This window comes from Protomyctophum parallelum (assembly GCF_964188405.1).
Source record: "Protomyctophum parallelum genome assembly, chromosome: 7".
In the NCBI taxonomy this organism is placed as follows: Eukaryota; Metazoa; Chordata; class Actinopteri; order Myctophiformes; family Myctophidae; genus Protomyctophum; species Protomyctophum parallelum.
In genome coordinates, this window is record NC_139705.1 from 39,629,886 (window position 1) to 39,646,817 (window position 16,932).

At 45.7% G+C, this 16,932-nt stretch overlaps 2 protein-coding genes across 5 annotated transcripts in view; one reads left to right on the top strand and one right to left on the bottom strand.

Annotated features, from left to right (window-relative positions):
- The window catches only part of iqsec2b (IQ motif and Sec7 domain ArfGEF 2b), a 51,073-nt gene extending 38,435 nt beyond the window's left edge, over positions 1-12,638 (top strand). For 3 of the 4 annotated variants that reach the window (XM_083768899.1, XM_083768898.1, XM_083768897.1), the window contains 11 exons: positions 261-1,312; positions 1,511-1,672; positions 2,239-2,361; positions 3,017-3,183; positions 3,426-3,565; positions 3,971-4,096; positions 4,750-4,849; positions 5,042-5,203; positions 6,762-6,956; positions 7,662-7,711; positions 8,160-12,638. In XM_083768899.1, coding sequence (XP_083625025.1) covers positions 261-1,312; positions 1,511-1,672; positions 2,239-2,361; positions 3,017-3,183; positions 3,426-3,565; positions 3,971-4,096; positions 4,750-4,849; positions 5,042-5,203; positions 6,762-6,956; positions 7,662-7,711; positions 8,160-9,509 — 3,627 coding nt within the window. In that variant the 3' untranslated portion in view covers positions 9,510-12,638. The remainder of the gene's footprint in view (positions 1-260; positions 1,313-1,510; positions 1,673-2,238; positions 2,362-3,016; positions 3,184-3,425; positions 3,566-3,970; positions 4,097-4,749; positions 4,850-5,041; positions 5,204-6,761; positions 6,957-7,661; positions 7,712-8,159) is intronic. The other variant, XM_083768900.1, reaches the window with a different exon arrangement.
- A 1,622-nt stretch (positions 12,639-14,260) lies between these two features.
- LOC310862088 (coatomer subunit zeta-1-like) lies at positions 14,261-14,782 on the bottom strand (the record flags this gene model as incomplete). The annotated part of the gene is made up of 1 exon (XM_083769825.1): positions 14,261-14,782. One exon carries the CDS (start codon positions 14,780-14,782, stop codon positions 14,261-14,263), a length of 522 nt encoding a protein of 173 aa, XP_083625951.1.
- Between the last annotated feature and the right edge of the window lie 2,150 nt (positions 14,783-16,932).

The window sequence follows — 16,932 nt, forward strand, 5'->3', positions numbered from 1 at the left end:
CTAATCACTTGCAAATAACTGAGTAGACAGTCAGTCTTAAAGATGAGATTTGTCTGCATTCTGAACAATGCCTAATTGTTCAAACACTACCATGCCGTCAGAGATGCTAGTTTAGATGAACTCATTGACAACTAAGTGAAAGATGCACCATGGTGACGATAAACATGTCGTGTTATAGTAGTTGTCTTTATTAGCATTCTGCAGTACGTCCTGTTTCTGTTCAGCGACCCTGATTCCTCCCCGTCTCCGCCCCTCCTCAGGTGAAGTCCCTGGCGGACTCCATCGACGATGCCCTGACCTGCCGCGCGGGACGCGACGACTCCCAGGAAGGCAGCAGGGAGGGCGGGGCCATCGGGGAGGACTTTGGGGAGTGTGTGTGGAGCAGCAGCAGCAACCCGTCCTCCCAGAGGGGTCCGGTGGGAGACAGAGCCCGGGCCGGCGGAGCGGGACACAGCATGCACGGGGACAGCACCGCCACCTCCTACAGCGACGTGACCCTGTACATGGACGACTGCAATCCCTCGTCCCCGCTGTCCCTGGACCACGCCCACAGCAGCACCGACACAGAGTACTGGGGCCCTGGTGGGGGCGTCGGGGTCCGCGAGGACAGCCGAGACACCGAAGGAGGTGGGAGCAGCACTAGTCGTCGCAGCACCCCCTGCACAGAGTGTCGGGACTATCGCCTGAGAGGCGCCCATCTGCCCCTCCTGACCATCGAGCCGCCCAGCGACAGCTCAGTGGACATGAGTGACCGTTCGGACCGTGGCTCGCTCAGCAGACAGCTGGTCTACGAGCAGGAGCCCGGCGGAGGGGCCGGCTCCGCGCAGGAGACCCTTAATCACTCCGCCAACGCAGGGAGCTGCCCCTCCTCCACCACTGCTGCACAGGGTCAGACCCGCGCCAGCGGCAGACCGTTACCCACGCACGTCCCTCAGCACGTGGCACACCACCACCACCACCCCATGCACCACCACCAGTACCCGGACACGCCCTCCTCCTCCTCCTCGCCGCAGCAACCCCCCACCACGCCCCTGTCGTCGCCCTCGTCGATGGCGGCGCTGCCCCCCAGCGGCCTGGAGCAGCCGTGCTGCTCGGACGGAGACAACGACTCGCTCAACTCCACCACCAACTCCAACGAGACGGTGAACTGCAGCTCGGGCTCGTCGTCCCAGGACAGCCTGCGGGAGCCGCTGCCTCCGCTGGGCAAACAGACCTACCAGAGAGAGAGCCGCCACAGCTGGGACTCGCCACCGTTCAACAACGATGTGGTGCAAAGACGACAGTACCGCATCGGACTGAACCTCTACAACAAGTAAGAGCACTACATGTTGTAGTGACCTACAACATGTAAGGTCACTGGGTGAAGCACCTGTCCACCACCACAGAGTCTAGGGAGGGAGGCGTTGGGAGAAAAAAGGGGTAACCTTCAAATTGGGTATTTCTGCTGAATGTTCAACCCAGAAGTACACTAAGGTTCGTGTGATATTGTTTGTTCTGTCTCTGGTGTCAGGAAGCCAGAGAAAGGCATCCAGTACCTGATAGAACGAGGGTTTGTGTCCGATACTCCGGTTGGGATCGCTCGCTTCATCCTGGAGAGGAAGGGCCTGAGCCGCCAGATGATCGGAGAGTTCTTAGGCAACCGGCAGAAGCAATTCAACAAGGATGTTCTCGAGTGAGTCTGGGTGTCACACCCAACATTCATCTGATTGTGCATTGATGTGGTAGAGAATACAAATGCACATTGAGTGATTAGATGAAGAGAGCCTGATTCGTAATTTTTTTATTGACAATTACGTGTCAAAAGGATACGAAGATTTGCAATCCATTCCCACACACATTCACACACGGGAGGGGGAGAAAACCATCCAAGGAATAAAACTGCTCATCAGGAGCAGGGTTCAGTGTCTTGCTCAAGAACACTTTGACACGCAGCCAGGAGAAACCAAGATCCTTCCAGTTCCCACACAGCCACTGGTACCCAGGACAATCATTTCTTAATGCTTTGTCATTTATAATAATAATAACATCTCAAACTTATATAGCGCTTTTCTGAGTACCCAAATACGCTTTACATGGGGGGCAGAGGTAGCAACAAAATAAAAACAACTATATTATAACTTTATTTATATTGTTGGGCTCAGGTTATAACGTGTTTAGACTATTTGTAGCCAATGTTTGTTTGTGCACAACACTGATGCACAACTATGGATAACTGTGTAATACAAACGTGTGTTTCAGCTGTGTGGTGGATGAGATGGACTTCTCAGGAATGGACCTGGATGATGCTCTCAGGAAGTTTCAGGCTCAGATCAGAGTTCAAGGAGAAGCCCAGAAGGTCGAACGGCTCATCGAGGCCTTCAGGTTTGTAGATGAGACTGAGCACACACCCTCAGACGCTACACATCTGCTGCTTTACGCTGGGAACCCACCAAAAAAAGCACTTAATTATGAATGGAGGTTGGTTTGTTTGCGACTGACTGTCCTCACCAAACCTGGCCACAGCAAGACGTCTGGTCAATGCGTTTCATGCACATGAGAATGTGCATGGAAATATGCGTCCGTGCGTGGCCGGTCATTCATATCGAAGCAGAAGGAAAAAAGCTGTGTCTGCTCGCTTGTGTTTGCACCCTCTGTGGGTTTCAAGTATTTGGACAGGGGTTCCCAAACTCGCACTGCTTTAGGACAAGTTTTCTCAACCTGTGGGCCAGGGCCCACTGATAGGTGATGATACTGCAATTAGGCCACCAACTAATTGGCAAAACACCAAGATTTGAATTATATTAAAAAATAAATAAATACATGCATAAATTTAAAACTGTGTTTCCATTGTGATACAGATAAATAACATAATGTTAGTCAAATGCACATGGCCACTGACCACTAAACATGAAGTGGTCACGTGGCTGAATGCTTTCGGGATCCAGAAGAGGTTGCGAGCCATTACTTTAGAATATGATTTTCTGCTTTCTAATGGTTGTGACTGCAGAGTTGTGATGTTTGATGTCTCCTCTTGCAGTCAGAGGTACTGTGTGTGCAACCCCACCCTGGTGAGGCAGTTCCAGAACCCCGACACCATCTTCATCCTGGCATTCGCCATCATCCTCCTCAACACAGACATGTACAGCCCCAACGTCAAAGCAGAGAGGAAGATGAAGATTGACGACTTCGTCAAGAACTTGAGAGGTAGTCTAAATGGCTTAAAAAAAGAAAAGAAAATCCTTTCCTCTCCTTTAACTCCTTTAATACTGTACCGTACAAATTGTGTGTGTATAGATGTTCATTGTCAACGTCCTCAACCTCCAGCCCGAGGGGGGGTGGTAGCGGTACCTGGGAAGTGGGGGGCCCAATTTTGAAAAGCTGTGTCTCACAGCACAATCATCCCAATGTCAATACACCACTAATGGACCCAACCTTTGCATTTTAAGGAGTGGACAATGGTCAGGACATCCCCAGAGACCTGCTGCTGGGGATCTACCAGCGCATTCAGAAGTGGGAGCTACGCACCAACGACGATCACGTGACCCAAGTGCAGGCTGTGGAGAGAGTTGTAGTGGGCAAGAAGCCTGTGAGTTTCTTCTTATTGATGGTGGTGATGTTTATTGTTACTGTATGGAACATACAATGACATTTTGTAAAGTGCATCCACTTAAAAACACATAGAAATACAGATTACCTTTTCACTTAAATAATTAGGCCTAACTGATCACTTACTACTAGTGGTAGCCTGGTAGGGACAGGCATTGATTAGATCACAGGACCTGAAATGTGTGTGTGTGTGTGTGTGTGTGTGTGTGTGTGTGTGTGTGTGTGTGTGTGTGTGTGTGTGTGTGTGTGTGTGTGTGTGTGTGTGTGTGTGTGTGTGTGTGTGTGTGTGTGTGTGTGTGTGTGTGTGTGTGTGTGTGTGTGTGTGTGTGTGTGTGTGCGCGTGCGTGTGCGTGTGCGCGTGCATGTGCGCGTGCATGCGCTGTAGGTGCTGTCTCTTCCACATCGTAGGCTGGTGTGTTGCTGCCAGCTGTATGAGGTGCCGGATCCAAACAGACCTCAGCGGACCGGAGTTCACCAACGAGAGGTCTTCCTTTTCAACGACCTCCTAGTGGTAAGACTCAACGCTTGTTTACTTCTACGTGGTGGTAGCCCAGTTTCTGTAAAGCAGTGGCTCTCTAACATATTTATTTCAAGGACCAAATGGACTCTGAAGGTTCCATTTGTACACTCCCAGAGCTACAGACCTCTAAAGGTCCAATTTGAGAACCACTGCTGTCAAGAAATGAATTGCAATGGATGGTATCTCTCTCATACAATTCAACCCTTCAAAATTGTACTGCATTTTGTTTACATTTATATCTAATATGTGTTATATAAGTAATATAAGTAATATAAGTTTGTACGTGAAAACACATGAACTTCTTATAGAGAGGGTATGCGTGTGACATCATCATCAAACCAGGAAGTTATGCAGGAATGCCTACTGCGTTGCAAAAAACTACTTTCTGGCCTTTACAACCCATGCATCCAAACAGAAAAGTCCTATCTGATTGCATTAAACGACGATTCTACAAATGCCTTCTAAATCAATAGTTCTCACACTGCTATTTTTGAACAGCCAATGCAAAAATCTAAAATGACACAGATGCTTTCCTGGTTTTTATGGGTTAACACACGCTACCATACTATCAAAATATATTTTCATTTATTCAACAAATTGGTTACATATAGTGTATCTTTAGCACAACCTTCTCTTGTTTTTAGGTCACCAAGATCTTTCAAAAGAAGAAGACATCAGTGACCTATAACTTCAGACAATCTTTTCCTCTGGTGGAGATGCAAGTCCACATGTTCCAGAACTCCTGTGAGGAACCCACCTCATCTTTTCTTCCCCTCTGATTTCCCTCGATAATTCTCAGCACATGAAACATGAACATGAAAATACATACTGCGTATGTGTTACCATGGCTTACCGATACCTGTGCGCGCGCGTGTGTGTGTGTGTGTGTGTGTGTGTGTGTGTGTGTGTGTGTGTGTGTGTGTGTGTGTTTCTTAGATTACCCTCATGGTATCCGACTGACCTCAGCAGTCCTAGGTGGGGAGAGGAAGGTTCTTATCGTGTTCATGGCACCCAGTCAGCAGGACCGCACCCGCTTCGTCAGTGACCTCAGGGAGAGCATTGCTGAGGTGCAGGAGATGGAGAAGTATAGAGTTGAGTGTAAGTACCCCCCCTTGCTGGTCATTATGGTGAACTGCAACACTGAGCAGGCTTGTTCTCAAAACTCAACTTAACATTTAAAATTATTTAAGCACCTTTAACATGACCAGGTCAACCAAAGTGCTGTACAAGTTAAAAAAAATTGTATATACAATTAGCAATCAATGAGCACAAACAAACAAACATCAGCACAAGTGAGGGAAAACAAGGCTATATCAACTGTCACTGAATGGCCAGGGAGAAGAAATAAGTCTTTAGCAAGGATTTAAAAATAGATATCGACTCGGTGGCTCTGATTGTCCCAGAGCCTGAGGGGCAGCCGCCGCAAAGGCCTGCAGGTCAGCCCTAGTTCTTTTTTTGGTCGTTAGCACCTTCAGCAGCAGCTGGTCGGCTGACCTCAAGGCTCTGTGTGGTGTCAACGAATTTTAAAGGCATACATTAAAATCCTAAAATCAATTCGGAAGCGGAAAGGGAGCTCTGTGCAGAAAAATAAGTCATGGATTGTGTGTGAGACAAAATGACAGTTGGAGACGTTAGTGAAGACTCAAGGTTGGATGCCTCAGCGTGCTTCTAATATCCCCACTCTGGTCATTAATTTGTGTGGGCTGGGCGGTGGGATTATTTTTATCCCTGCCTCTGGTCAGACTGAATTAAATACATGCATATCCTTTTGGGAAATGTAAGCTCTCTGGTCTTTGATATTCATTTTTGATAATTTCACAATTTAATGTTACACACATTAATCCTATACTAAAGATTGTTCAAAAATCACACGAGAATGAAGCGAGGGGCGCACCCTTATCATCTTACATCATCGCAATATCATACCATAACATTATATCCAATTTGCTCAGTGACAGACAAAACAAACATTAAACTCTGTTCATTGTTAATGGCATTTCATGTTTGTGTCAGTTAGTGACAAAACAGGAGGGGCTAGCTAGAACCACTCAAAAATAATAATTCAAAAATACAAAAAGAAACTGAGGTAGTAGGTACAGGAAGTATAGAGCGTCGCATTCCCGCCCCCTTTCATGACGACGCCAGGCCCAGGAAATGAATTCCAATGCATTTTTCCCATAGGCATTTCAAAACGTATTTATTTAAAGACCTTTTAAGCGTCGTACGAAGCCAACTCTTGTCGTGACAAATCATGACAACACACACAATATTTTGGACCAAACAAATAATTACAAAGAAGAAAAACAACAAAAAAAGTGTTGTAACCTGCCGTTTTTTTCTACTTTCTAATTCTTTGTTTGGCCCGAAAAATTGTGTTTGTTGTCATGATTTGTCACGACAAGAGTTGGCTTTGTCTGCGGCGCAAACGTCTTTAAATAAATACTTTCTCAAAAGTCTATGAGGAAAATGAACGGGGATTTCTTTTCCGGGTCTCTCGAGGGGGCGGGACTGCGACGCTCTATAGAGGGCTTCATTGGCTGAGAACTCTTTTTCTTTTTTTCTTTTCTTTTTTTTTACAAATCAAATCCTGGGTACAGGAACATTGCTCTCTCGTCATACTTACACATTCTCCTTGCCCTGTCTTGTGTGTACCCAGCGGAGTTAGAGAAACAGAAAGGTGTGATGAGACCTGGCCTGATGACTGGAGGTGTGGTTGGAGGAAGTGTGGGTGTGAAGGGTGAAGTCGTCAACGGCAGCCTGGGGAGAACCAGTCTCGACGACATTTACTCGGCCGGCGAGGGACTCAAACGCACGGCACTCAGCTCATCTCTCAGGGACCTATCGGACACAGGTGAGACGATGGCACATGGTTAATCTTTCCGTTTCCTGGGTTGCACAAGTTAACAGAGGACCTGGGGCAGCTTCCTTCTCTCCTTGCTATGGCTACATCTCACTGTCCTCCTGTACCTCTGTGTCGTATAGACTAGAGCCCGACCGATAGCAGGTTCTTGGGTCGTTGCCCAAGAACCAGATTTAGTTAGAAAGTGCAAAACTAGTTCTAATCAATTTGTTCTAATCAAAACTTAGATTTGATTTAAGTGTCTATTCGAGAACATTTTACTTATAAGCAAACAAATAGATGCAACTAACTTTTTGATAGATACAAAAAATACTTTTAATAAAACACAATATTAAACTTGAAAAGAACATTTAACTTGAAATTACACAGTGAACAAGACAAAATGTAATTGATTAAACTGAACATTTTATTCAACCACTTATGCCACTAATCCCAAAAAAGCTCAAGCTTGTAGATCCTCTGTTTTTGAAAACAAAAATTAATCTAACATTTCTGAAATCATTGTTTTCATAGTTGCCAACACCGAAATAATAATAATGACCGATATCTCGGCCAAACCTCTGGCTCTAGTTGAGACGCAGCTACAGTAGTTCACATGGTTCTTCTCACATAGTGCACATAGCTTCACCTCTGAAACATGCTGTTCTCTCTGCTCTATTGCTAACCTGACTCTTCCTGGTGGGGTGCACGCTGCAGGGAAACGTGGTCGCAGGAACAGTGTTGGTTCCCTCGACAGTACAATGGAAGTAAGTCCAACCACCTAGACGTGGAACTGTGAACCTGTAACCTGTAAACTGACCCGCACGTCCCTTCACTAGAGCTGATGCCTTCCATCCTGCGTGTGTGTGTGTGTGTGTGTGTGTGTGTGTGTGTGTGTGTGTCTGTGTCTGTGTCTGTGTCTGTGTGCGTGCGTGTTCGCACTACAGTAACTGTACAGCCTTTGCATGCATGTCTGCTTTAAAAGAAATTGCCCCGGCATACCAATATCAGAGTGAAGTAACGGTGTGTCCCTTGTGTGGTGACGTGACGGTTCTGTACGGTTTTGTTCTGTACTAGTCTATACTGTACTGTACTGTACTGTACTTACTTCTGTATTGGACTGTAGTATAATGTATGTTGTCATGTGGCAGCGTTGTGTGGTCTTTTCTAACATTTGATGACATTCATGGTGACATGGTGGTCTTTCTCCTGCAGGGTTCCATCATTAGCAGTCCACAGCCTCACCAGCGCTACCCGGTGGCCACTGTGCTCCCTGGCTGCTACGGAACAGAAGACTACCGGCCGCATCGCCCCATCCTGAGCCCCGGGACGGGGGTGGGGGGTGGGCCGGGGCAGCAACACACCACTGCTGGGACGCCTGGGGGAGCCTCCAGCAGTGCAGAGAGAACAGGGTCAGGTGGTGGCCCAGCAGGGACCAACAACAGCGGGTCCTTCCTGGGCTCCTTGTTTGGCAGCAAGCGCGCCAAAGCACCAGGGCCCCTCATTCCACCGGGGCCACCCTACCCCGCCCCTGTCCCCCCGCCAACTACAGGAGGGCCGCCGCCTCTCTCCCCTTCATCTCTGTGCCAGTTGGACGGGGGGCCCTCCAAAATCCAGGCGCTTCATGCACAATACTGTCACACGGGTGCCGTTCAGCCCCCGCCACCATACTACCACCATCATCGGTACCACGCCCAGAGCGCCCCTCCACTTTCGCAGGGCGTGGTCTCTCATATCATACAGAGAGGTCCGCTACACTGTCGGCCGGCGCTTGGCCCACCGCACGCCCAGCACCAGCAGCTGGCCCATCTCTCCCAGCTCTCCCAGCATGGGCCTCCGGGTCGCTACGGCAGTATGGTGGTGGGCTGTCCTCCCCCCCTTTCTCCTCACTGCCAATTCTCCCAGAACCCCCAGTTCAGCCTCTACCACGCACCGCCCATACACTCTGCTACCAGAGGGGGCAGTGCCGGGCCTGGCCCCAAGCCCCCTCTCACCTTGTCTCACTCGCACCCATTCCCGCACGCACACTCCCACACCCACCCCAGGCACGTGTCTACGCCGCACCCCGCCAGCCATTCCGTCCACCAAACACACTTCATATTCGGCACGCTGCCCCACCACCAGCCGCACGGCTCCGTCGCTGCCCATCACGCAGCCTCCGTCGGCCCGTATCTGCCCCAGTACCCTCCGCTCTGTTCCATCCCCCCTCCCCCCCCCCCACTCCCCTTTACCCCCCCCTTCCTCCCCCCTTACCCCTCTTATACCTCTCTCCCCTCACCCCACCCAGCCGGGGGTGCAGCAGCAGGTGACGGGAGTCTCGGCGACAGGCACCGCGGGCGGCAGCTCCAAGTCCAAACCTATCAACCGGATAAGCACCGTGGTGTGAGCCGCATGTGGGCCCGGAGGGGCGCCAGGTGGGATGACAGGGTGGAGGAGGCCAGTGGCGGGGCCAGGGCGAGGACCAGGTCTGCCAGGACGGACAGCAACAGCAGCAGCGCCGGTGACAAGAAGAATCGGAGCTTACTGCGCCTCTGTTACTTTCACCTCCGCTTCCCGCACATGTAGGTGGAGTACGTTCACATCCTAGAAACAAGCCGTCACTGACACACGCACGCACGCACGCACGCACGCACACACACACACACACACACACACACACACACACACACACACACACACACACACACACACACGCACACACACACACACACACACACACACACACACACACACATACATGTGCAAACCAAGGTTTATTATAGTTTTGCTTTTTTTTTCCGTTTTATTCATGCTTTAATTCGATCAGAGAAGAGGGGAAAGACAATTACATTTTGTGTACAGGTACATGAGAGCAAAACTACTTCTTCTCCAGACAATAATAGTAATAAGAACATTTTTAATAGTTAATAATGGTATTTTTTTAAGACAAAATAAATAAATAATAAGGGAATTAAATTACATTAAATTAAATCGGAAAAACACTGATGATTGTTTTTCCCTGTTTTTAAGGCTTAGTTTTTATTAGTTTTATTGGAATATGAGTGGGGGATTAAAAACGCTCAAATATAATTAATATCCATCCTAAATAATGTTTTTGTTTTTTTGTAAAGACATTTCAGTTTACTAAAGTGTATTCTAACATTATTATTTTTGTTAGTTTACGTTAACAATAATAACCTTGACACACAGAAATACACATTCACACACAATCAAAGAAAGTCTAAATAGCCATATTAAACTGAAATTAAATCTGTGAATATAATATAACCTCAGTTTAAATGTCCAGTTGGGTAGATTGTGTGCGCAAGGCGTTAGCCCGAGATTGTTGACACTTGACACAATCCAACTTGTAGTAATGCAGCATTGGAGCAAAGGTAAACCCAGATGCCTCTACGACAAAAGACTAAACCATCTCAGTACATCCCAGAGGGGCTTTGTATTGTAAACCGTCATAGAGGATAGTTTTGTCCATTGCAATAATTTACTAGGCTTCATGGTGTCTGTTCTTACTCGCAGGGTTGTGCTTTGCTGAAAGCATCCTTTTCTAATTTTGCATTTTGCTCTGTCTTAACCTTTATGACAGGTGAACAGTTTTCTTTTTTGCTCAATGGTCTTTTACATGTCAACAGTGGCCACCTGGCTTCAGAATGGGAATTTAAGGTAAAAAAGAAAAAGAGAAAACAATAATATATTTGAATGTTTCTCAAGCTTTCATTTTATTTTTTGCTGTTGTATTGATATTATAGTATACCTGCTCTGAGTATGATGAATATTGTCCGATAATTGTTTTTATCAGTGATTCATTATATAAGCACTTGTATATGATCATAGAAAGTATATGCACATAATGCCCTCTGTTCATCATAACCATCTGAGGGTGTTATGATATATGTGGTGTGATTTATTTCCAACGTATGATAATTGCATTTGATTTGCTCTCTTTTAAGTATTATTATTGGTTATTGAATATAATGATTCAAATTTAGAACAATTTTGGTTCAAATAGATTTGGGCACCCTCAAAATAAATCCCTTTCTGTATTGTTTGAGGAGAAAATGCAACTAAACTGAGGCACAATTTATGAACTTGGGTGAGTTACAAATCCTGATCAATGAATTCATTATTTTAGGCTATTTTATTAGGTCCCAAATAGGAAACTGGTCATGCAAAGAATGAAATGTCCTGGATTTATCTTATGAAGCGGACACTGTGAAATCCTCTGTGTTCATTTAACCCTGTAAGTGTGAAGGGTTCATTTGGTTATTTGTTTACTCACAGTGTTACAAATGGACATATTTAGCACAAAGGATTTTACTGTGTGTAGTAGTTTTTCAGGACACCTCTGTTCACTTCCTTGAAATCATTTAAAGGCAATCATTGCGTGATATTGACATGTCTTTGAATAAGCACGCTTTAACATGCAGCTTTGTGGTTTTGCACACGTGGTGTCTTAAGTCAGAAATGGCCTTTCTTTTCAACTCCTCCCTCTCCTAATGTATCTACATTTAAAGATTTCAATATGTTTTCTACTTTGACAGCCTACTGAATGGGCTTCTTGTGAAGGAGCCATAACAAACGTCAAGACTGTAAAACGCTACTTGTTTCTCAGTCCCTCTAGTCTAGTGTGTGCTCTCCCTTTGCTAGTGACAGCGCTTTTTGGGGATTGTAAAACAGACCACTGTAGTGGTTTAACACCAGTGCCATTGATTGATTACCACGGGAAGATTTAATATTTATCCATTAAAGAATGTGTGGGAGAGGACAAAGGAGAGAGCGGCACTCAGGAATGACAAGCTGATAGAACTGAATGAGATATACTGAATAAAGCTTAAATTATACACAACTGAAGATCAGATCTTCAGGCAGGTCATCAAGCAAACGGCACCGTCGTTCTAGAGTATAATTGAGGCTAAAGAGCCATCAGTGGGGTTGGGTGCATGGTGTACAGTTCCTGCCCATCATCATGGAGACTAAGGGTTTGAATCCTCCGTGGTGCATCCGGCTTGGCCAGGCATTCCAACAAACACAGTTTAGCTGTCTTTGCTGGAGGGAAGTCGGATAAGGAGGGTGGTCTCTATCACTGTACTACAACAGATGACTCCTACAGGTTGGGTCAGGGCACCAGTCAGAAGGGATGTTAAACTATCATCTTCCACACGTGCTACTGCACGTCCTCCTGGTGAGGCCCCTCACTGGCGGGTGAAATGTCAGAGGAACCATGTGGGTTCAAGTGTGTGGGGAAATCACGGAGTTGGCATCATAATGATTAATTCATAAAGGATCCAAAAAAATAAAAAGCATCCATCAAATCAAAGACGCAAAAAATGAGAGGATTATGTTAAGATGTTTGGAGAGGTTCAGTAATGTGGTGGAAGACATTTTATGGGGTATGTGTTGGCTGGCCTGTTTATTTGACTCTTCTTGCATGACTACCGGTATATCTGCACTTATTGAATGGATTGTACTGTATAAACCTGAATGTACATATTACACTACACACAGGGTAATTAGTTACTGATTAATATGGGATAAATGATTCCCATTCTGTGTGCATGTGAGTGCCACTAAGTATGTAAATATAAGAGAGTAAATTGGATGGGAGATTTGGCCAAACTAATCAGATTGTTTTCTCCCTTTTCTTATTTTGTCTTCATTTTAGACTGAAGGTGTGAGAGTGAATTACCGTAACAAAAACGTACAAGTGTTTATATGGCAGAGTGCTTTATTGATATTATTTTATAGGATATCGAAATTTTACTTTGTGTATGTAGTGTGTACTGAAAGAACTTAAGAATAGAGAATAGAGATGTATTTATTGCTTCTGATAAATTAAAAAGTGTCCTTGCTGTGTAATGATCTGTGTTGTTTTTGTGTTTATGTAATCCGGGAGACACATTTTGATTATTTGTCTTTGCTTTGCTACGTACAGTTAATAATGTGATTATTTGGTTAAAAAGTATTTATAAAAGGCATGATCATAGCTTATTATAAAATATAAAAGCTAATTACTACAATTAATTAAACTACAAGCATTTGTTACCATGCATGTGTTCTTCATATCAAGCAGTACAGTAACAGCTAGGTTTAATAACCAATCTCAATGTTTTATTTCACTCTACACATTTCTGCACACAATGAAATCCAAATCCAATCCTCTGATTTATATACACACACAAGGAATGATACTGGTATTACCTGCACTACAGCATTGACCAATTAGACCACAAATGACCTCATGTAATTGATTGATTGATTGAATACTTTATTACGTATACGTATTATTTAGTACGGTCAAACACACGTCCAAAGGGATCACCGGAAAAAGTCATTGCAGTCTTGTGTCTTGTTTCAATTCAGGTCCTCGGTATTCAATTCATAAGCATGACATGAAATAACATAACAATAACAAAATTAAAATCATAATAATGTGATGTAAGTGGTGCAACCCCTGGGGGGTCCCCGGAACTTCCAGACCCACAGGAACACTCCCATGGTACCGGTTCGGTTCCGGCGAGCCGCCCCACGTCCGAAACGGTTGAGAAATGACAGAGTTACCGTGTGGGGGTCGCCGGGGGGTCCTCTGAACATCCAGACCCCCAGGAACACGCCCAGGGGGCCAGGCCGGTTCCGGCGTCCAAAATGGTAGAGAAATTACAGAGTTACCTGGAACTACACATTTTCAGATAGGGGTCCGTGGCCAAATACAGATAATTCTGGGCTTCCTTGACATGGAAAATGTTTGAGAACCACTGACATAGAAACATAGGTTTTTATGAAAACTGTCATGATTTAGAAGATATTTGTAGAATCAAACTAAATGTCTAAATGGGTTAATGACTTTTTGAGGCGCTAGCTATCCCCTCCAACGTCTGGCTTTGTGTGTTCCACCAGTTCATGTGTGTGACTTTTTGATGAATTTTGTTTCATAAAAACTTTCAGGCCCAGTCAAAGGCAAAATGGCTTCAGGTGACGTCATGTGATGATGATAAAGGGCAGCCCTCACTTCACACGAGTGTGTTTTATCAGTGAGCGGTGCATTTTATCATGATGATGTATGTTGAATAGAGACCCACATGACCGCACATAACAGTAACCACAAGTGCTGCTACCGACCAATAGACACCCAAAGACACCCTCTACCGGCAAATAGACACCCAAACACAAAGTCATATGTTGTAGCGGCTAGCACCGCTGAAAAAAAATGAGACAAACATGGCTCAGCAACCTCTTGTATACTGCAGGATAGCATTAGAAGGACTTGTCCTTCTACGCTATGGACCAGAGTTAACTGCAGGAGGGATTCTGTTGTAGTGGTCCTATCGAAGAAGAGCCCATCTGAGCTGCTCTGTAGCAGACTGTAGTGCGAAGGCTGTCACCTCTGACAAAGGCACATCGTCCCTGCTGAGTGCCACGCGGTTGACGACCTGCTGTGGGTCACTCTCTAAGATCACCCCTCCATCTACAATGGCATCCACAGTAAGGAAGAGGCTCTCCATGTGCTCCAACAAAGCTCTCTTCTCAACATTGTTCCTCAACATTTGGCTGAGTGAATCAAATAGACAGTTTAGAACAGCCATCAGCATGAGCTCGTTTTCATGTGAACTTCCAATCACATAGAAATATAGGTCTATGTTGCTTTTGTAGACAACTGTGAGGTCCTCCAGTAAGTCTATCTCGCTATGCATCTGGTGTGTTTTCTTGAAAATGTTCTTCTCAAAGGCCTTCTGTTCCTTCACTGAAGGGTATGTATCATCATAGTACTTTGCATAAAGCCTGTCTCCCTCATTATCTAGAATGAGAACTGCTTTAACTGTATACAAAGACGGTTCAGGTAACATTGAATACATTGTGTGTTGGCTTTGCTTTGTTTTAATGTGAGTAATCAGTATTCGGTGGAGTGTTGAAAGGAAAGTGGCCGCTTCCCTTTTATACAGCTACAAATCTGACGTGTCACAACTTATATTGATGATGTATGCCTTCCCATGTAATATGCTTAGTTTGCACAGCTAGAGCAAAGGACCATATATGGTCACAGGTCACGCCTGTGCTTTGCTCTAGTAGTGCTTTTCTTTAGTCTATTGCTTTTCTCTGCAGTGGTTGGGATCTCCACATACATATAGACATAAAACAGACAAAGACAGACAGTTACAGAGGCCTCCATATTGGGAATATAAAGGGACACAGACAGACAGACAGACAGACAGGCAGGCAGACAGACAGACAGACAGACAGACAGACAGACAGACAGACAGACAGACAGACAGACAGACAGACAGACAGACAGACAGACAGACAGACAGACAGACAGACAGACAGACAGACAGACAGACAGACAGACAGACAGACAGACAGACAGACAGACAGACAGACAGACAGACAGACAGACAGACAGAGCATAGCTCAATGTATGGGAATAAAGACGGCACAGAGTAGAGTGAGTAGACAAACAGGTAGAGTGGGTACAATGACACCAGGTACAAGTACAACCAGAGGGGTATGCAGCTTCTCCAAAAAACATGGATCAATCCATTCGCAAATCCCTGGATGGAGATCACTGATGTTATCAATCTGTCTGTGTCCCTTTTAAACCCATATATGGAGATCTCTGTATCTATCTGTCATAGAATGGTTACATGATTACATCTCTGACAATGGGAACAAAATCTATCTATAAATGCACCAAGTCTGTGTACTGTAATCCACGTAACTCAAGAACTGCTCGCCCCACCGACTTCAAATTTGACACACGCGTTCCACACCACCACAGGGAGTGCAGTTCCCGGTGTCGATCAGTCCGTCGGATACACCCCTATATGGAGCTAGTGGCCTGTTCTGACATCACAGTGATCCATATTGGGCATGCCTGACAAAGAACACTATACTTACTTACTTATGCCTATCGCTCCTTTTCATGGAGCATAGGCCGTTGACTACAGACTCTACAGTTCGCCAGAGTCCTCCATCCTGGGCCTTCTTTTCCAGCTGTTTCCATGTCAGTCCACACTGCTTGGTTCCTCCCTCTCTTTCTTGTGCCTTGCGGGTTCCATCTAAGAGCTTGTCTTGTGATGCTGGTATTGGGCTTCCGAAGTGTGTGGTTGATCCATCTTCTTCTTCTTCTCTTAATCTCCCCTCCTACTGGCGGTAGACTCGCTCTCTGCCAGAGGTCATTATTGCTGACAAAGAACACCATAGGCATTAAAGGGACACAGACATAACTGGGTGGAGTTTGCATGTTCTCCCTGTGTCCCCTAGGGTAGTAGGTACCCTCACAAAGAACATACAGCAATCCCTGGTCTCTAAACAACCTCCCCCTGGCCAGCCGGGGCACCTGATGGAGGGGAAAGGAACTGGTCGGAATAACGTGTTCCTCTGCGCGCTATGCCTGGCCGGGCAAAATCTCCCCTGTCAGGTGAAAAGAAGCAGCTTGGACTCCTCATGTATAGAAGGCAGCATGAGGTCAGTCCGCTGCCCCCCAGGTTGGCAGAGGAAGTGTAGTAGCGCCCAGGATTACATTGGCCTGGGTGAAAATTTTGGTTACAAAATCATGGGATAAAAATTATAAAGAAAGACATAACTGGGCATGCATTTCCAACTTGCATCGTTCCAAGTAGGCCAGTGTGCTCGAGGATCTAGAAAATTAGACCTGTCTGAAGTGAGTGGTACTGTACTGTACTGTACTGTACTGTACTGTACTGTACTGTACTGTACTCCTCCCTGGCCTGTGTGTGTGTGTGTGTGTGTGTGTGTGTGAGAGAGAGAGACGTGTTGCAGCTTTCCGTGCGCATACATAGTTACATAATGTGTGGGACACACATTGAGTGGCTATAGCACCACTCAAAACACACACACACACACACACACACACACACACACACACACACACACACACACACACACACACACAGAGAGAGAGAGAGAGATAATAGAAAGTGTGCTTGTGTGTTTATAGATATGAATTTTATCAAACAACCAACGTCCAATCAATCAG